The sequence below is a fragment of the Hypomesus transpacificus genome, chromosome 18 (genome assembly GCF_021917145.1).
Source record: "Hypomesus transpacificus isolate Combined female chromosome 18, fHypTra1, whole genome shotgun sequence".
Taxonomy (NCBI): domain Eukaryota; kingdom Metazoa; phylum Chordata; class Actinopteri; order Osmeriformes; family Osmeridae; genus Hypomesus; species Hypomesus transpacificus.
Window position 1 is genome coordinate 14574600 of NC_061077.1, and position 21291 is coordinate 14595890.

At 41.3% G+C, this 21291-nt stretch overlaps 2 protein-coding genes across 3 annotated transcripts; both read left to right on the plus strand.

Moving 5' to 3' along the window:
- Positions 1-4651: 4651 nt before the first annotated feature.
- LOC124480683 (vesicular inhibitory amino acid transporter-like) lies at positions 4652-7942 on the plus strand. Its single transcript, XM_047040230.1, has 2 exons — positions 4652-5214; positions 6024-7942. Exons 1-2 carry the CDS (start codon positions 4822-4824, stop codon positions 7209-7211), a joined length of 1581 nt encoding a protein of 526 aa, XP_046896186.1. The 5' UTR covers positions 4652-4821; the 3' UTR covers positions 7212-7942.
- A 202-nt stretch (positions 7943-8144) lies between these two features.
- Positions 8145-12905, plus strand: LOC124480684 (bactericidal permeability-increasing protein-like). 2 transcript variants are annotated; one of them, XM_047040231.1, is made up of 15 exons: positions 8145-8610; positions 9041-9155; positions 9360-9488; positions 9930-10082; positions 10178-10241; positions 10484-10544; positions 10791-10882; positions 11100-11276; positions 11365-11424; positions 11672-11839; positions 11983-12050; positions 12133-12175; positions 12305-12368; positions 12508-12584; positions 12692-12905. In XM_047040231.1, exons 1-15 carry the CDS (start codon positions 8439-8441, stop codon positions 12725-12727), a joined length of 1479 nt encoding a protein of 492 aa, XP_046896187.1. In that variant the 5' UTR covers positions 8145-8438; the 3' UTR covers positions 12728-12905. The 2 variants fall into 2 exon arrangements, with proteins under 2 accessions (XP_046896187.1, XP_046896188.1); XM_047040232.1 differs by lacking the exon at positions 8145-8610 and adding an exon at positions 8813-8842.
- The last annotated feature ends 8386 nt before the right edge of the window (positions 12906-21291 follow it).

A 21291-nucleotide genomic window follows, 5' to 3' on the forward strand; every position in this document is an offset into this window, starting at 1 on the left:
TTTTTCACAATTATCAAGGAAACCACCACAAGCAACTGTTTAACACATGAGTTCATATCCTGGACCCAAACAAATTCATGTCTTTCAGAGCTTATATTTTACAGTTTCTGTCTGACATGCCTTTGTCTTGCAAAACGTAATCCCGTCGTTCCTCATCACTTGAGTTGAGTGTATCTCAGGTAGTTTCTGTCCTCTAGTGTGTTTTTAAAGAGAGGAAGTAACACTATCTAATTTTAAACACTGAATAGGGGAAGTTGGGCCTCAGGTGGTGGTTTGAAACATTTAGCTCAGTTCAACATTTACACAACCCTGAGAAACAATACTGCCTTTCAAATGTCATACATCCAAGCTAGATACTGTATTGGAAGAAGGACACATATTAGGGCATAAAGAGGACTGTGCACCTTGATGTTGGGTTATTGAATCAGAGCCACAGTTCAGTGCCCAGGGACAAAGCTCTAAGTGACTGCCCCCTCCTTCCCCCAGTGCCGAGGGTATACCAGATCTAGGTCACCTCACACACTGGCTCCCAGAAGGCAAGACGTGACATTGTGCCGCTGTCCCCAACACAGGCAGCCCACGCTTGTTGTGCATGTCATGTCACACAGCCATGATCTGCATAGGGACTAATAAGCTACAAGCTCTCTGGGACTACCCACCATGTCTGCCCCTTCCACCCTTGCTGCCAGCCTCCATTTTGTTAAGGCACCATCGTCATCATAATAAGGATTTTTAAGTGACAGAAACGGAAGAATACTATGCATGTAAAAGTAACCAGCTTTAAATCAGTTATTATGAGTCATTATTAATGTTATCTTTACAAGAGCTTCATGATACAAATACATTTTTACCATACTAAGATGAGGGGGCATGGGATTTGTAAATATGAAATAACCATAATTGTAATTGTAGTGTTATTTCATGTTTGTCTGTTGGTAGTGGGCTACATTTTATCCGATCCAGAGACTAAATGTCAGGGTTGTATTAGTGATTTGAAGTATTATACTATATAGGGTCATCACCCACACCAGGGCTGTCCTTTGCAGCTTTCGATGGAAGGATAAAATGTTCGTGCTGACCTGTGTGAACGAGAGAGTGGGGAAAAGACAAAAAAGAGCGACAGAATAAAAGCTCCTGTGACAGAGATGAGAGAGGGGAAGGGAACGTGTTTTACGTAACAGGCTGGCTGGGGCTCCTATAGGGAGATTCTGACTGACAGTCTCTGCAGTGTTATGGCGCAGAGGGAAAAAACTTGACTTCTACATCTATTTCTTCTTCCATCTCTATTTTTTTCACTTTGCCTCTCTATTTCTTTGTGTCTTTCTTTATATATATCTATAGATATATTTATATATATCTATATATATATATATCTGTCTCACACACACACACTCTCACCCTCTCTCACATTTTTCTTTCTTTCCCCCACTCTCCTACACACACCCCCACACACACACACACAAACACTCCCCATCAAACACAGAGACTGTCACAATGGCTCTCTTCACCCTCATCCCTGTGAGCAGCACAGATCTTTTGGGGCCATAGGGTGATTAATGTGTTTGTGCACCTGTCACTTTACATGTATTCCCCTCACATGTGTGGGGTGTCTACATCTGTATATGTGTGTGTACATGTGTCTACGTACTTGTGCATCTGTATACGTGCAAGTGTGTTTGCATAGGTGCTTCTATGTGAGTCTCTCCAGTGTAAATTCCCTGTCCTTGAGCACCATTTAATAAAGCAAGCCAGCCTGTGCCCCCCTTCCACAGACCACACCCCCCACCCACACACACACACAGGCTGCCAGCTCTGCAGCTTCTTGCTTTTGATCCTCTGCATCATATCCTCAGCCCCCCTCCCATTGTCAGAACTCTGATTGGCTCAAGTGTTTTTCTCTCTTCCTGCAGCTAGTCTCTCAGACAGGAAGACGGCTCTACCTCCCAATCTCGCTGGCCAATTACAGTGGCCATGGCAACTATCTGAGATTATTGCTCCAGAGTGTGCAGCATGCCTGTTAGTGGGCCCCTAAAGCCCCTCGTATCTACCCCTCAATGCAGCCACACAGTTCCTCTCATCTCAGCTGAATTAATCCTGCCTTTGTTAACCCACAGCTAAATTGGTCACCAGAGCAACCCGTTTAAAACCCTCTCTGAGGCAAACTATATAAGAAATATTTTCATTGCTAATGAATAATATTTTTAGACAAGGAAATCAAATGTTTTTCTGTCATCTGCTGCATATAATACTACCAGCCTACGCGTATTCTATATCATTCTTCACTTCACCTCAAAACTAAATCAAAGGAGCAATTGCAGACAAATGTGAATATACAGTGTGTGTTTGTGTATGTGTGTGACATTTACAGCCTATCCTCTGTCCCAGCATTAGCCCAGGGTTTGCACATGATGGGGGAGGGAAGCTTAGTCACTGAGATGCCCCAAGGACTCTCGCGGGAATATTCTTTCCTCACTGTCCACACACAAACACACCCACCCACACACAGACATACACAGTCTCTCTCACACACACACACACACACACACACACACACTCATGTGCATCCACCCACATAAATGACACACAGACGCACACCACACACATAACTACCTACAAAAACACACAAAAACACAAGCGCACACACAGTGTGCATGCCTGAACACAAATGGCAGCTGGCAAAGCAGCCTAAGCCAAGCATGAAAATATGCGGAACTTTCTCTGTCCTGTGGGTTGATGCTAAATTTAGAGCTTGTGTCGTCTTCCCCTCTCTTTTTGTCTTCCAGTGCATAATTGCACAAGGGCTATACAGCTATGTGACTCCATATTCTACACCCAATTTTCACCATAAACAAGCTGAAATATTACCAATCAGGACTATATTTCTTTAACGTTGAAATTCAGCAGAATAAGTATTTAACTGCACCATACAGGAGGGGAAACGTTGCCAGAATATATTGCAAGCGGCTGAGCAGGACCTGATGACAGCCCTGGCTGATGTGTCGTGGCGTGTCAGAAGCGATTAGAGGGGAGATGAACTGCCTCGACTTCTAAGAGATTACCTCGGAAGACTAAAAGTGGGCTTTTTCTTTTGAAGTTATTTCACTCCATCATTACGTTTATATTAATATTGAGGCATAAAAGCAGAGAAAACCACGGGCATGTGTTAAATTAGATTTGATGCAGTGCGCTCCTTCTGCGACGGATGATTTAGCTTAACATACAATTGAGTGGACGTCCAGTTAACTAGAATTTAAGGTAGCCTATGCGAACTGAATGAATGAAAGTGCAGGTCATTTAAAAAGAACAGGAAACATCATAGTGTGCAGGCTACTGTACCCTCGACATGTGCCAATAAAAAGCGCTGTCCAAGGTCCTGCACTACGCGGGCCGACTACATTTAGACGAATTCATTCGGTTACGGATATTACATTAGAAAGATAAGCAATGTAGACGATGTTATTTAACATTTAAATAAACAGTAAATAAACGGCCACCTATAGCCTTCCTTAATTGATTACTAATCTAGGGGTGAATCTAATCATCAAAAAAATAATAATCATCTTGTTAAAACAAACTACAGGCCTGATAGGGATTATTTTTTATAATTCAGAAACGTGGCAATGTTTAGCCACACTGAATAAAACGGGCTTTGAAAACGAGAATGGATCAAAAAATAGGTTTTCTTTCACCGATTTCTTTGGGGGGGGGGGGGGGGTGAATATTAGAAGTCATTAATATGGCCAATAAAGTATTTTTACATGCTGACCAAAAATGACATTATATTTTAGTGGAACCTTTATTACTCTGGCAGGCCTTTATAATGTTAAATGACGAACTTATTCCTCGAGCTATGCCAGCTCTGTTATAAACTCAAATAATAACCTCCAAAATAATAGCTTAAAGAAACATCAATAAAATTGACGCCATAAACTGAAGAAGATTAAAAAAAAGTTAATGGAAAAGAAATGTCATGGAAATGATTTCATTAATTTAGTTTTTGTTAGAGATAAGTTATATCCATTGGCGGCAACCAAATAAGAATGTATTCGATTTATTTAAACTCAATGTGTTGTGATTTAAATCTTTATCCTACTACATTATTAAGCTCATGGTTAAATTCGGGTCAAAAATCATTCGTATTAAAGATTGTGTCATTGATCCCAAACGAGGGAAATTGCGCCAATTGCGGTTCAGTCATGGGCATCCCCCAACACACTCACACACCCCATTCCTCTATGAGTCTGTCCATCCTAACTACCCTATACCCACCTCCTCTCTCTTCTCTTCCTCTATTTTTTACATTTCATGCCACCGTTTGAGTCAGGAGGGGTCTGTGCATGCTGAGCAAGTCATTACATTGGCAGTCTACGAAGGCACGTGCTTCGTACTCCTCTGACACACAGATTCCACCGCTCGCGCATTGCACTTGTCACTGCTGTGGCACAGCTGAGCACGCGCCATCAGGACCAACAGGAACCGCTGCATTCGAGATCTGAAACGTGGAGATTTTTTCACATTTAAAATCTGATGAGGACTTTGGATAAATCTTATTCCAGGGAAATATTTTGCTTCATTTCTATTTGTTGTCAAGAGTGCAAGGACCGAATTGCGCGTGACATGGATCATCAACACTGGCGACTGATGCTTTAACGGTTGTGGAAAAAAACGGTTGGATAGCCGTTGGGGCAACTTCCAAAGGTCTTATCAACAGGCATGATTTTATAGCAGCAGTATACATCTCCTGCACGTAGGCTAATTTACCACTCTTCACTTTTTTCTTTTTTAAATTTGCATCTGAAACCATTAGTTCATATAAAAAATATGGCTCACTTAATCCGACACAAGATCACCAATAAACTGACCAATGCAGCCCACACGGTGTCCAACAAGTCCCAGGCCAAGGTCAGCGGTGTGTTTGCCAGGCTGGGATTCCAGGCCGCCACAGACGAGGAGGGTCTGGGCTTCGCAGGCTGCGACGACCTGGATTATGACTACAGGCAGGGGATGCAGATGGATGTGCTGCCCGGGGACGAGGAACGGGGAGAGATGGACGGAGACGGAATGATGGAGGGAGACAGCCACTACCAACGAGATGGCACCAGACCCCGCTCCTCCTCAGTCAAAAGCACAGGCCTTCCTAATGAGCTGCAGTCAGAGGACAAACCCAAAATCACTTCGTGGGAAGCAGGGTGGAATGTCACAAATGCTATTCAAGTAGGCTATCATTTAATTTTCGTTAACATTTTGCGACCTTTATTGCCAATTGGCGTTAGGCAATATGCCTGACGCATATGAGGGGGAATTGAACACTTTGGGCCTAAAGTCACCTTGAACAATAAGATGTAGGCTAAGCCTTTTAACCAAAACGATAAAGCATGGTCTGTATTTCGCCATCGAACGAATTCTGGACTGTATTTCGATAGATTCTTAACTTCACATAACCTCAAACAAAGACGTATGTTAACCCTTTATAATATGTTTCGTCGGCTAATTTGGCCAATTAATGCACAACAGTCTCTGTTTTATTATTTATTTAAAGAATAAGGGAATTAATTTGGATTTGACGTGAAATATAATGGGATTATTCATCCTGAAATCTTTTATCGGTCAAAAAACAGCCTCCTCGTCAATTTGAGATCGCGACTGCACGCGCCTGATTAGCCTCGGGCACGATCATGACATCATTATTCTTACAGCCACATAATAAAACGGCATGATTTAAAAAAAGAGGCGATATTTGTTTTTTGCTATCTAGATTCAATGTTGCATGTCTTGAAAATGCCATAGGTAATACACAATGCAAAATAAAATATAACAAAAATAATACTAAGCGCAAAGTCTTCTCTCGGTAGGCCTATTGCCCTCACAAATGTGTTTTTGCACGGCTAATGTGTTTAATTCGTTTATGATATAGTTATATACCAACAATACATGTGATTGATGCGCGGCCGGCTTGGCCGGAGAGGCTGTCACTCTGATGAGGTCTTGTCCATAAACACTCCACTGCGCTTCTGTGTCCGCAGGGCATGTTCGTCCTTGGCTTACCATATGCCATTCTGCATGGCGGATACCTCGGACTCTTCCTCATCATCTTCGCCGCCGTGGTGTGCTGCTACACCGGGAAGATTCTGATCGCCTGTCTTTACGAGGAGAACGAGGACGGACAGCTGGTGCGCGTGAGGGACACGTACGTGGACATCGCCAATGCATGCTGTGCGCCAAGGTTCCCATCCCTGGGCGGACACATCGTGAACGTGGCTCAGATAATTGAGCTGGTGATGACGTGCATCCTGTATGTGGTGGTCAGTGGCAACCTGATGTTAAACAGTTTCCCAAGCCTACCGGTGTCTCAGAAGGCTTGGTCCGTCATCGCTACCGTGGCCCTTCTTCCCTGCGCCTTCCTCAAGAACCTCAAGTCCGTCTCCAAGTTCAGCTTGCTTTGCACCGTCGCACACATTGTCATTAACGTCTTGGTGATCGCCTACTGCCTCTCCAGAGCACGTGACTGGGCCTGGGAGAAAGTCAAGTTCTATATCGACGTAAAGAAGTTTCCCATTTCCATCGGCATCATCGTGTTCAGCTACACATCACAGATTTTTCTTCCATCGTTGGAGGGCAACATGCAGAGGCCAAGCGAGTTCCACTGCATGATGGACTGGACCCACATATCCGCCTGCGTCCTCAAGGGGTTGTTTGCACTGGTGGCTTACTTGACTTGGGCTGACGCCACCAAGGAAGTAATCACCGACAACCTGCCATCCACCATTCGAGCGGTTGTCAACCTGTTCTTGGTTTCCAAGGCGCTGCTCTCCTACCCGCTGCCATTCTTTGCTGCCGTGGAAGTTATGGAAAAGTCCCTGTTCCAGGGCGGAGGCCGCTCCATGCTCCCTGACTGTTACGGGCCTAGCGGCCAATTGAAGTCCTGGGGGCTAGGCCTCCGGATCGGCTTGGTGGTTTTCACGTTGCTCATGGCTATCTTTGTGCCGCATTTCGCTCTCCTAATGGGCCTCACGGGGAGCCTCACAGGGGCAGGCCTATGCTTCTTGCTCCCCAGTCTGTTTCATCTAAAGCTCCTTTGGAGAAAACTCTTATGGCACCATGTGTTCTTTGACGTCGCTATCTTCGTTATAGGTGGCATATGCAGCATATCTGGGTTTATTCACTCTGTTGAGGGGCTGATAGAGGCTTATAAATACAACCTTCATGACTGAAAAAACAGTCATTAAAACATACTTAGCGTTATAAATGTAATTCTTAATGGCGCGTACGGCGCATACGACAGCTCGAGAGGAAACGTGTGTAATTGTGTTTATTTATTTTTTTGCCGTCGTGATTATGTGCAATAATAAACTAACATATAGGGCCTATGTAATAGCTAGCTACTCATATGGTGACGTTTTCTTTCACTAGGGATGAAACAAAGCCGTTCCTCGAGAAAGCATTTTCTAGTGTTACCAGAATCAAGACAGATTATCACAGCTTCTGTAAAGTTGATGACCATCACCGATCCAACTCAGAGTGTATAGTGTTTATATGCGGAATGACATCTATGAATTGTGAAGAATGCAACGAACTTTAATCATTGATTTCGAGCTGCTATAAATAGTTTTACTGAGAAAATTTCCTTACAGGCACTCGTCAAATGGTGCTATGGAAAACAAAAGAAAAGTCAATGTAGTTGTTTACTAATAATATGAACATTTCGATTCGTTTTGAATTGTGAGCCCAGTCTTCGTCAACGCATTAGGTTTTTGGTGTTTCAAGTGTCGTTTTGGATGAAGTGAATTAAGTGCAACTGGCTCCTAAATGTGTTATGAACCGTCAGTCCCATATTGTCTTCCTGTTGAACTTGTTCGTTGTGCTTTCATGGAATTAGGCTAATCATGATGTGTGAGAAACGAAAATTTGTTGAATTATCAGATGAATAAATCGAATATTTTAGCCTCGTGATTTTGTAGCCTATGTGTTTTTGTAGGCTTAACGGGATTCAGGTTTTGAGGTAGAGAGGGGTGTCATTCGTCATTGTAGCCTCCACAGAATTACTGAGAAACATTACATGCACTGTAAAAAACGCGGTCGCACTTTCACTTCCTAATTTGTTTTTATCTTTAGGGTATAGCACACAGTACGAAGTCTTTACTTATCAGAATCATGTCGACGTTCTGAGAACTTCACTGCATGGAGACAAATTGAGCCAATCCATAAGAGTCATACACCACAGTCTATTTTAGCTTTGATAACCTTGTTGTTTTGGGTCCACTGACGGAACCCTGTTCTGCAGGCTCTTCACACATCAGCTCACAGAGCCTCTCTATAAGAGGGAGATGGACTTTATAAAAATCACTCTATAAGGAAGTTGATTTGCCATACGGAGAACCTTGAACCAAACTGCAAACACCTACTGCTGGCTGTCTACTGGGTACATTACATCTTATTTAATGTTAATTTGGAGTTTAGATTATTTAGTTTTCCCCAGGAAAATTGTACAGAGGGGTCTCGTCTGTAACATGTTGCCCTACCTGGTGTTTCTGCTGCTGACTCTTTCCACACACACACATGGAGAGAAGCCTGCTATCAAGCTCATCCTCACAGACAAGGGACTTCAGTATGGTGAGACCCACACTCAACATGACATGCAGGGCAACACTTGTATTTCAATTTATTGATTTGGATAATAACTGTTTGATTATACTGCTCTTTCCTTGAGGGTTTAGGTTGGTTGAGGGGCAGTTCTATGGGCGTATGTGAAGCCCTCTGTGACATGCTTGCGTGTAAAAAGGGCTGTACAAAGAAATTTGATTTGATTTGATTTCTGGGATCTACTGTAAATACATTTAATCAGGTAACGTAATGTCTGAGATACTCCATTGAGTGAATTGGAATTCCCCCAAGGTTCCCAGCTCATGTATCATATTGGGATCATTACAGCAAATCTGATGGAAATAAATATATTTTTGTAATGTAACAAAATGTAATTATCCATAATGTTGACAATATGCTGCCTTTTTTTTTACTTTTTCTTCCTGTTGTCCACTTCTAGGGGAACACATGGCTTCTGTGGTGTTAACGGAGAAGATGAAAAACATGTCCTTTCCTGACATCAGTGGAGGAGTCAGCATTGGTTTGCTAGGAACTGTAGACTATGTCCTCAGTGGGTAAGTAATAGAGATCAGGGAAGAGATTAAGATGAGCTGGGCCCCAACACCAGACTGTCAGTCCTCTACACACCCATCTATGTCAAGGGTATTGTTACATTAACCATCATGGTAGTATTTAGCTGATCTCTGTTAATATTACAACATGGACCAAAATAAAACATCACTAACAACAATACACTCTCTTTTCTCCTGTTCCTGCAGGATGTCTGTCTCCCAGTGTGATTTCCCAGAACCCTCAGTGGACTTTTATGAGGAAGTCGGACTCAAGGCAGTTGTCTCCGACCTAAACATGAGAGTGAATGGGAGATGGAACACCAACTTTGGAATCATGTGAGTCAGTTAGATGTCTCATGTTCCATTGTCCCACCAGGGATTGAGAGTGGACAGGTGAAGGGTAAATTTAAAACCAATTGAATTTAAATATGCTATCTTTTCTGTTCTGTTTTTTCAACCATAAGCTGGTTAAGAGGAAATAAAATAGAGAAAACTATTTTTTGACCCTAGATCAACTGATATTGGCCGCGTTTCCCAGATTCGTTAAGAAGCTCTTAACGCTAGGAGCTTCTTAGGACATTCTAAGAGCGTTCTAGAGCGCTCTTACAATGCTCCTAAGAGCTTCTTAACGAATCTGGGAAATGCGGCCAATATGATTACATTGTGTTTCCTCCATAATTTTATCCTTGTTACGTGTGGTTTGCCATGGGTTGTTCTCTCATTGTTTGAATGTGTGTACGTGCATATGTGTGTTTGTGTATGCGTGTGCTTTTGCAGATATGACAGTGGTTCATTTGACCTGAAAGTTTCCAATGTAGGTGTGACCTCTGTGGTGAGGTTGGCTGACAACGAGGGACACCTGTCAATCTCCAGCGAGGCCTGCTCTGCTGAAATTGGTGATGTCAACATAAACTTCCATGGTGGTGCCAGGTGGGAAGTTAACTGATGGATTGATGGAGAGATTTGTGTGTGTGACAGTGATTGAGACATCAGTATAATTTCACATAATATTTCTTTGTTGACAGTTTCATCTTTCAGCCTTTTGTGGACGGTTTTAAGGGTCGTATCAAAGGTGAAATACTAGGGAAAGTAAGTCATGGTTCCCTGGTAACCTATAGATTCTCTCTGCTCATCATCATCATTTTAATTCTAAAATGGTAACAAGCCTAGTAGTGCTGTTGTAGACTTCAAACAGTAAACACACAATTTCCCATGGATAATCAACTCTCCTCCCAATAAACAAAGAAAACAGTACAATTGCACTGTACTTTTCACGTACGATTTCTTCATCCTGATTACAGATGAAAAAAACTTTTTGTTACTATACCCAGATCTGCCCAGCAATCCAACAACAAACAGAAGAACTGGAGAGACAACTAGCGGCCATTGCAGGTACTGCATATTGAAGTAATTTGAAATATTAAAAACGGGGACAGAATGACTTATTAAAGCATGTCCAGCTAAGATCATTAAGTTGACGGCTAGACTTAAGTGAACTCCAGTGAGCTCAAATGTTGGTGAAGTTCTCTGAGTTGATATCTGAGTGGCAATAAGACAACTCTCAATCTGTTAGTCAAGTTCACTGTGTCAGATGTTAATCTGTTAGTGATGTCTTCTGTGCTGCTTGTGGTCCACCAGTCTCCTTTCAGGTTGGTTCTGATCTGGTTTTGGACGTCCCTCTCTCCAGCTCCCCCCTTGTGGACTCTGCCAGCCTGGAGCTGGACTTCAAGGTAAAGCAACTTCCGCCTGTCTCACATGGATGTTGTGGATACACCAAACACTGGTCCTTGAAACACAATGCACATCTGATCTGAGTACCCTCAGAATCTGATAATAAACCTCAAGGTAGGGGTTGGCTATCCAAGTCAGGATCCTTGCTAAGATTGCTGCAATTAACGATATCTTGGTCTCAGAAAGTCCCAACATGTTGTGGTTTGTGTCATACAGGGTGAGTTCTACAGTGCCAAGAGCCACACAGATCCTCCCTTCCAGGCAGATGACTTCTCTCTGACCCGCCAAGACTCTTACATGCTCTCACTGGGCATGTCTGAGTTCACCGCCAACTCCGTTTCTTACTCCTACTTCTCCACTGGGGTCCTTGTAGCCCACATAACTGACAAAATGGTAAGTTTTTCTGCTGTATGTCTGTGTCTGTTTTTCTGCTACTGAAAAACAACTGTCTTCATGTTCTGCGTCCAATGTGTTCTGTCAGATCCCAGCGTTCTCTCCTCTGCGTCTCAATACCAGCTCCTTTGGTAAACTCATCCCTCAGGTAAACATATTTAGTCTTGAACCTTTTTATTACACTACCATGATTATAGCAGACACACTGGTTGCTTCTCTTTACTATAGGCAGAGATCTACGCAATGAGATTAACAAATATCAGCAGAATAAAGTCAACTTTGCTCACTTTATCTACTCCACTGTTCCTGTTCCATGTCCATCACTTCCTTTCCACCCCTACCTCTTCCTTCTCCTCCCACTGTTTCTCCTCCTCTTCTCCTTCCTCCTCATCCAGCTGCCAAAGCTCTTCCCTGACCTGCTGATGGAGCTCAGTGTGTCAGCCAGGAAGGTCCCCATGTTCTCCTTTCTACCTGGGGAGGTGCAGCTGGGTCTCCCAGGCATGGTCACCGCCTTCGCCGTTCAGAACAACGCAACCCTCACCCCACTATTCAAGCTGCAAGCTGTGAGTACCACGGTGACTCTATGGGATGTCCTATATATTTCCCAAGTTTTCTATGTTGCAATGTAACTCTCTGTGTTGATTATTCCATCCTGTTTGGTGAGTGTCTTTGCAGCTAGATGTGATCAGATGTTGTCTCTCTGCAGGACTCAGTCTTCAGTGGTCAGGTCTCCATCTCAGGGAACAAGGTCCGAGGTTCCGCAGCGCTGAGCAAGTAAGACCCAGAAGTTGTCTGATGAAGATGCTGCTTGTGTTCTGACCATTATCACTCAGTAACACAACTCTCTTTCTGATAGTTTTACCCTCACACTGGTGTCCAGTGAAATTGGACCGTTTAAGGTAGGATGGTTAAACAGTCTCTGTGGTACATTCTAAAAGTCCACGTTAACAGCGACACTGCATAGTGATAAAGACAAGTTCAACATCTACATACCTTTGCAGACTGACCATCATTTTATGTTTTTCTAGGCTGCTTTCCTTGAGAACCTAGTGATGTTGGGGATAAAAACGGTTTTATTGCCTAAACTGAATGGTAAGAACCTGAAAAATGTAATGCATCAAACATACATTTTGTCTCAGTTTTGAACGGAGACAATATACCAGTGCAATAAAGTGAAACTCATATTGACCCAGTGTGAAGCACTATTAGATGTGACTCTCCTTTGTTTCAGCCAAACTGGGAGAGGGGGTGGTTTTACCCAGCCTACATCACATCCAGCTGGTCAACCCAGTCCTGAAGGTGAAAAAGGTCAGTAACCATGCTATTAATTGTACGTCCATTATGTATGAAAGTTGACCTTTTATACGAAACAGATCATTTCAACATGGCTTACCGTGTCTTCTTATGCCTTTCAGGGTTTTGTTGCGTTTTCCTGCGACTTTGATGTCTAGTCTGTAGCCATGGGGCGCCACTGAGTCACATTGCCTTCCACAAGCCAAACTGAAGTTTGATAATCAAACTGACTTCTGACACTTTTATACATCATGTAGGACAAGACAAATGTATGTTAATTGATTCACTCAATCAAATAAGTTGATGACAACTGATTCTGCAACTGCACTTTTCTCAGATACAATACAATGTTGTTTTCAACCATAGGAAGTTGTTGTGAAAGACTTTAATTTCTGTTTATTTTAGGACAGATGAGAGTTTTGTCGTAGATGTATTTCAGATAATCAATCACTAAACTTGTTACATGTCCTTCAAACTTATATTTATGAAGCAGAACAACCATTATACCAACAAAACTATCGTTGACACACAAACATAAGACAACACAAAACCATTGAGCCATGAATCAGATGGGATCTAGGGTAGATCAACACTCTGAAACTCCAACTTTTCGATTCCAGAAAAGCTGATTTTAATTAGTTAAATCAACTAGGAGTGCGTCCACTCTGATTTAAGGGTGGGCATGAGAACTAGCAAGGTTCTAACAGAAGGGTTAACCCTTGTGTTATCTTTGGGTCATTGTGACCCCCCCACGTGTTGCGACAACTTTACCTGGGGTCAGATGGCTGAGCGGTTATGGAATTGGGCTATTAATCAGAAGGTTGCCAGTCCACTATAAGATAATGTATCATGACAGTTTGTATGATTTGGTCATTTATCATCACACCAGCATTTAATTATCACGGCAAACAATTACACTGCACTAAACTGTAAGTGTAAATGTAAAGTGAAAATAACAAAACCAGTCACTATGATGAAGTGAATGACGTATCATTCATGTCTTACTAAAACAGCGGCCACGCGAAAGGGAATGAAGAAACTGTTTCCTCAACTACAAAATAGCCTACAATGCGGGTCACGTGAACAAAGGATAAATCTATAAATAAATCTATCTAGAACGACCGAGTTGGGAAATGAACGAATCGTTCCTCTAGCTACCAGCACAGACAAAGCCAATGCAGGTCACGTGAAAAATGATCCAAAGACTCGTAGAACGACCGAGTTGGGAAATGAACGAATCGTTCCACTAGCTTACAGTACAGAGCCTATGCAGGTCACGTGAAAAATGATCCAAAGACTCCTAGAAAGGCCGAGTCGGTAAATGAACAAATCATTTCTGTTTACCTGGACGAGCCTATGCAACAGTCCCGAATGCCCGGCCATGAGAAATTGAACGAATGACTCTTTGAGAGGAGTCGTTACTCCCGAGTCCTGGTAAGGCTTCGTTCAAAATGAACGAATAGTTCACGAACGACACATCACTACAAACTTGACGTTTTTCCACTGTCGCAACTTTTTTTGCCGACATCAATTTACCAAATAATCGGAGCACTATCTGGTTTGTTTTGTAGATCTGAAACGTAAGGCAGACATAATCAAATGTTTTTTTGTTTTTCATAAGCCAGGCTACATCAAGTATGTTATAATAAGTGGTAGCCTATCACACACTGGCTGTGTCTACTACCGCGCACTTTACAAAGTACACTGCAATACAGTGCACTGCAAAACAGTGCACTTACATATTCAGTGCACTCCGTCGCTGATAAGTGCTGTCTGAAATGGAACACTTGCGTTGAACACTTGACGGAAGTGACGGACGCAAATCTGCCCGCGAGACCCGCAAAACCTGCCAAAATGAACGCGCTTCTCCACCCCAAGTGGAAAAAGCTGCCGAAAGGGCTCCTCCTCTTCCGCTACGTAGCCAAGATGGCGTCTGTTTAGGAGTTGTGTCCATCGATGTACACTGTGGCTTTGTCTACTACCGCGCACTTGTGCACTTTGAGCACTGACTTTCAGTGCTCAGGGCGCTTCAATCACAAAACCAGAATAATTCAGTGCACTGAAAGTACCCGGATGGCGCACTGCAAACGGTCCAAAAGAACAGTGTACAACGATGGACACTACTCGCCCTAAACGGGCGCCATCTTGGCTACGTAGCAGAAAAGGAGGAGCCCTTTCGGCAGCTTTTTCCACTTGAGTGGAGAAGCGCGTTCATTTTGGCAGGTTTTGCGGGTGTGGCAAGCAGATTTGCGTCCGTCACTTCCACCAAGTGTTTAACATAGCAGTGTTCCATTTGAGACAGCACTTAACAGCGACAGAGTGCACTGAATATGTAAGTGCACTGTTTTGCAGGGCACTGTATTGCAGTGTACTTCATAAAGTGCGCGGTAGTAGACACAGCCTGTTTTTTTGGACCGTTTGCAGTGCGCCATCCGGGTACTTTCAGTGCACTGAATTCTTCTGGTTTTGTGAGTGAAGCGCCCTAAGTACTGAAAGTCAGTGCTCGAAGTGCACAAGTGCGCGGTAATAGACACAGCTTATGTGCGTGGGTTGGGACGACGAGTAGGATGACCGGGATTATTAGGATTCCTCCGTAAGGAGGAAACTGATATGGAAGAATTCGAGTGGCACTGTGTAGATCTGAATAGTCAAGGGATATGGTTTCAATACAATGTATTTAGACTATACAATTACATGTGATTAAACAAAGCTTTGCTGATCAGTCATTAACGAAGGAGGTGCCATCCACACAGATCGTTCGTAAGAGTGATAGAGAACTATCACACATGCACTTCCTTATATAAACTTTAGATCAAATGGCATTCTATAAGGTCAATCAATCAATGTAGCAAACTCTGTGATTGGCTAACTCAACTTAGTGACAGTTTGAAACAATACATAATGTCCCAAAGTTATTTGATGTCACAGCTCTCTCCAGAGCAGTAGATAATAAAGCCACAGTAGTTGATCAGTCAAATGGTCAACTGTCCTTTGTGTGACCATCTTCAAACAATACTTTTAATTAACACAAACAATGAACTCTAGCCAAAGTTCAGAGCAACTGCCTTATTGACCCCTTACACTAACCAGAGGACAGAAGGCCATATAAGATGCTTCACCCATCCCCCAGGGCAAGCTGCCCACAGAGCCATCAGCACCTCACATTCCTTTGAACTCAACTTAATTATCTATCCTTCCTGTCTCTTACCAATGAACATAAAAGCTTATAGATTTCATACACATACATCTATGCATATGAACAACATTTCTACAACAAAACCTATTGTTATTGTTAGTTTTATTCTTTTTTTAAATTTTTATTCTTGTACCACGGAAGTCAATGGCAGCCCCTAGAACCATATGGTAATTCTTTGTGAAATTTGGCACACTCATTAAGGACAGTCACTTCTACACTTACACCAAGTTTCATGTATCCCATTAGACCACTCTAGCGCCACCAACGGATCAAAGTTGGACTTGTGTTTACACACGTAACTTTTGAACCGTATGACTGATTTTCAAAAATGAGGTATACATTGGATTCCCTGGATCAAGGAGTAGGGGGTACCTGCAGAGCCGGAGACCCCGGAGGCCCCGGAGAGCCGGAGAGCTGCAGTTTCAGGACCGCAGTTTCAGGACCGCAGTTCTAGGACCCTCGTTTTATCTGACAGCGCCACGTAGTGAATAGAATAAACATGGACCGGAACAAGATAATATTTTCCTGCAGTAGTGAATATTGTAGGATTACGACTCAGAACAAGATGGTCTAGAATCAGAGTGTAAGTAGCTAATGTGAATCGTGTATGGTTATGTATAAAATAATTCTGGTGTCTTGAATTGGACAACGTTAGCTAGCTAACTTCAACTTTGCTGTCAAAATCATTTCAAGACACTGGAGTGGTTTTCAACGTCAAACAAACTAGCTACTTGATTAGCTAGAGCTAACATTCAGTAGTTATAGCACTAGCTAGCTAGCTCTACACACATAGCTTTTAAAAACGAACTGTAAATTGTTACCCTGTTTATTTGTTTAATGAAACAGTAGCGCAACGTAGCTTATGTAAATCAAGTATTGTTCAACATATTTAAGTTAGCTAAATGTTCAAAACAATTCTGGTACAATTATCTGTTTACTTATGATAATTTTATGAAATACAAACTTTTAGACTATGTTTTGTACTTTTTTGTAACTTTTAGACTACTTATGTTTTGTTTTATTGAAACCATAGTGCGATTTTTGCAAGCCCAGACTGTAGGTGTCTCATGATGAAGCCAGCACATAACTAAAACTTGAAAAAAAATGATAGGTTAAAAGTAAGTGGATTCGATCTGTCAGTTAAACAAAATCTGCAGCCTACTGTCTTAAAAATTAACCATATAATTTTTGTAGGCCATCATATAGAGGGTTTTTACGACGCGTCATCAGACCGGAAGTCGCCATATTGGAGGCACTACGCATCACAACAAAGCACAGACACTGAAGTATATACCGAACGTCGTCAAGGAAAATTGTTAATCATTGCCGTGCTTCAGGTTGTACCAATAGGACAGATCGAGAAAAACATTTGGAATATTAGCGACTTCCAAAAGTTAGGCTATTAAAAGCCAGGGACAGGAATACTAGAGATTATCAAAGGAAAGGAGATACTTGTGGTTGGCAATGCTCAACCAAGATCTACAAGGGAAAAAACACGTTTGAGTCACTATTGGCTACACCTTGAGTATCGCAATGATATCATACAGTTAAAGTTAAGTTGGTTAATGACGTTATTGCATTACTTACTTTGGCCTTCACAACACAACGGTCGTTGATAGCACTAACTTGTTACTGCGTCTCCCTCACCCATCCACACACCATCTGGTTATAGGCCTCCAAACCTTTGTAGGATTTAAGGTCTTCCGCTGTGTATGGGCTCGGCGAGAAAACCAAGTTGTTGACTATATCAGGATATGCAACTGAAGGAAGAATCACCGGGTCGTCACGGATCCAAGAAGAGGGATCTAACTCGTAGGGATCTGCACCGCCAATAAATCGTAATTTCTCTAAATATTGTGCCTTTTCTTGTGGTCCGAGTCCTTCCCTCAATGCCTTTGCATCTTGGACGCGATTTGATGAGCTTTTCGGTTGTTTAGACATGGCTATATTCACTTAATGTATCCAAAGCGCACAATACTCCATGCACTCCGTTCAGTTTGTTTACACCGAGTGCCTCCACAATGGCCGCGCATCCGGGTTACAGCCCAGAACGTGACGTCGGTGAAAACCCTCCATAAACTACGGCCTGAGTATGCTGAGGAATCTGTCCCTGTAGGATGCAGAAAATGTCTTCATCTCTGGACCAGTTTATCATCTGAGGTTCTGCACAATGCCATACAACTTCATAATCTACTATTAATACCTTTATTATCAACCACTTAAGTAGGCCTAATGCTAATAAATGTACACTACTTTTTTAGGGTAACTGATATTTATGCTTACTTAGAAGTAATATTGTCTGTACTATTTCAGTGAAGTGGAGGAGTTTGATAGGGGCATATCTAAACAATCGCGCACTGAAGGGAGACCATTCAAATAGTAAGTAGTGCTGTTACCACTATCCACAATGTTTTTTTATATTTGTTTTTCTTGCTTCTATCTGTCATTGAAGGATGAAGTTGTATGGAGGTCTATGTAACCCAGGGTTACAGGGCACAAATTAATTAAATGTAAAATAAAATTATTTATATAAAGAGCAAAAAATAAATAACTATTATATTCACAAAAGTAATATAAAAGAGCTATTATTTATTTGTTGATTAAGAAAAGTGATGCTGGTGTGGTTTGGTCCCAGGTTGATGCTGTGGATCCATGTAAATATTTGTTTCATGTTTTTATGTTGGGATAACTTGCTGTGGGTGAATGTGCATTTCTATTCTATTTGATTTGTATTTTTTTTGACTACCCTGGAGCCAGACACTTGGAACTGGACTGATCACTTTTGTGTTGTTTTGTTGTTTTGAAAGACTTGTACAAAATCGTTTGTGAGTGCGCGTGAGTTCACGCTGCAGCACTGTGTTTGTACCTATGCTGTGATTTAGAGATGAGGTTGGAATGAGGGATTTTTTAGAATTGGTTGTTCTACTACTCGACTTGTGTATTGATATATATATATATATTTTTATACTTGTACTTTCAATCAAATCAATAATCCCTTCATTTAATTAGAGAAAAATAATATCCAAAAAGTCAAGCGTTTTCCAAAATAAGAGTCCCACAATAAAATCAATATAATATAGTGATAATCCCATAGATATTTTACAAGCAAAAATAAACCACAAGCTAATAAGAATAAATAGATAAAACTTAAGTGAATCAGTGAGAACAATTAATTGACACTTTCACATTGATTTGAGGAATTACTATTTTTGTGTTATTGTCATTAAGTCAATTGAAATTGTTGTTTGGTTTGTTAATGTATTTTTTTCATGAGAAGGAAAAAATACAACAGAGGTAATAGAGGAACAAAATATAAAAAATAATAACAACAACAACAATTCTATTACCTCTGAAATATAGCCAACGTGTTTTGTGTGTTTCATTCTGTAGTGCAAACAGTACCATCTTTCCAAAGAACCACATATTCTGATACATCTCCCATTGATCATCATATTATTCTCTGTAGCGGTGTTAAAGTTAGACACTCGTTACATCTAGGTGGAGGTCTAGATGGAGTGATATGGAGGGGATGGAGTGATATGTCGGGGTGATTGCCATTGTTTGACAAATTTTCAAAATAAACAATGTATATCTTGAATCTGCCCTGAGAGTCAACCTTGTGTCTTGCCTCTCTAACATTACACATTTGTGGTTGAGATTGAGTGACTGCAAAAAAAATTGCAAATTGAATAGAATAGAACTTCACTTTTCCAGAACTTTGTGGGGTCAGACACATCCAAAATGTAGCATGCACACAGGCATGTGCAGTATTTACAGGAATTTGAAAGATAATCTGGGGGGTATTCCAGGTAGCGGGTTTAACAAACTCTGAGATTAACCCTGAACTCTGAGTTGAGTTACTCTAACATGGGAAACTCCGAAAATTCGGTTCCAGAAAAGCTGATATGAATTTGTTAACTCAACTCGGAGTACGGCAACTCTGAGGCCCCATCCACACTAGCCCGGGTAAATTTAGAAACGCATACATATGTCTGCGTTTGCACCTCCCGTCCACACTAATACGGCGTATTCGGATACTGAAAACGGAGCTTTTCGAATACGCTCCCCTAGCCGGAGACATTTGAAAACGCCGGGTACGCGTAGTAGTTTGGACGGGGTCCCCGGAGCTTTTCAGATACGATGACGCTCAGTTGCCATGGCACTGGTGTAGCTTGCGCTCTAGAGGTTATAACGTCAAGATGGAAAGTGAAAGAAATATGCTGTTCCGTCTCTATAACTTATTTATAAGTTAGTGTAACAGTTTTTTGTATGACTTTGAATGAATTTTTTTGTTTACCTCAAAACAAGTGTCAGTCTCAGCTGATTGCGTGCATGTAAACAGAGCAGCGTGGCGGGAGGGAGGGAAGTTGGCATGACATTCACATATTCAAACTTCCGGGATCAGTAACTCTATAGCGAAATGTTATCAAATCACAAAAACACACATTTCCTACTGTAGTAAGGTAAACAACGAGCTACAAAGACATTTCCATCAAAACGAGCCGTCCTGCAACCTGAAGAAATAACATTGGCCTCTACGAGCAACCGGCGGTAAGACGAGCGCTTAGGGACCGTCTACAAACTACAACAGCGATACAACAGATACAACAAAAATATTTATTAATTTAATGTTTATATAAGGTCGTTTTTCCAAATTTACCTCAATTAAAACTTGTCTCCTGCTGGTTGTACTACAGCACTTAAAAAAATAAAAAAATAAGCATAATCGTTTTACTCACACATCAATAGTCTTATGTTGGTTGTACTACAGCACTTACTTGAAAAAAATAGGCATAATCATATTTTTGGGGAATATTTTTTGACAAAAACGTTAAATAGTTTTATAATTAAACACAGTTGTGTCTTTAAACTTTCCTCACACATAAATAGCCTTCTGATGATTGTACTACAGCACTTACTTGTCAATTATAAGCATAATCACTATTTTTGGGAATATTTTTTGCAAAAAACGTTTAATCGTTTTCTATATAAATACAGTTGTGTCTTTAAACTTTCCTCAAACATTGACAGTCTTATGTTGGTTGTACCACAGCACTTATGTTTCAAGAATAATTATAATCCTCATTTTGGGGAATGTTTTTTGCAAAAAACGTTTAATAGTTTCCTATATAAATACAGTTGGGTCTTTAAACTTTCCTCACCCATAAGTACTCTTCTGTTGGTTTTACTACAGCACTTACTTTTAAAAAATAAGCATAATCATAATTTTTGGGTAATAGTTTTTGCCAAAAACGTTGAATAGTTTAATCATTAAATTCAGTTGTGTCTTTAAACTTTCCCCACCCATAAGTACTCTTCTTTTGGTTGTACTACAGCACTTACTTATCAAAAATAAGCATAATTAACATTTTGGGGAATATTTTTTGCCAAAAACGTTTAATAGTTGAATCATTAAATACAGTTGTGTCTTTAAACTTTCCTCACACATCAATAGTCTTATGTTGGTTGTAGCACAGCACTTACTTTTCAAAATAGGCATAATCCTATTTTTGGGGAATATTTTTT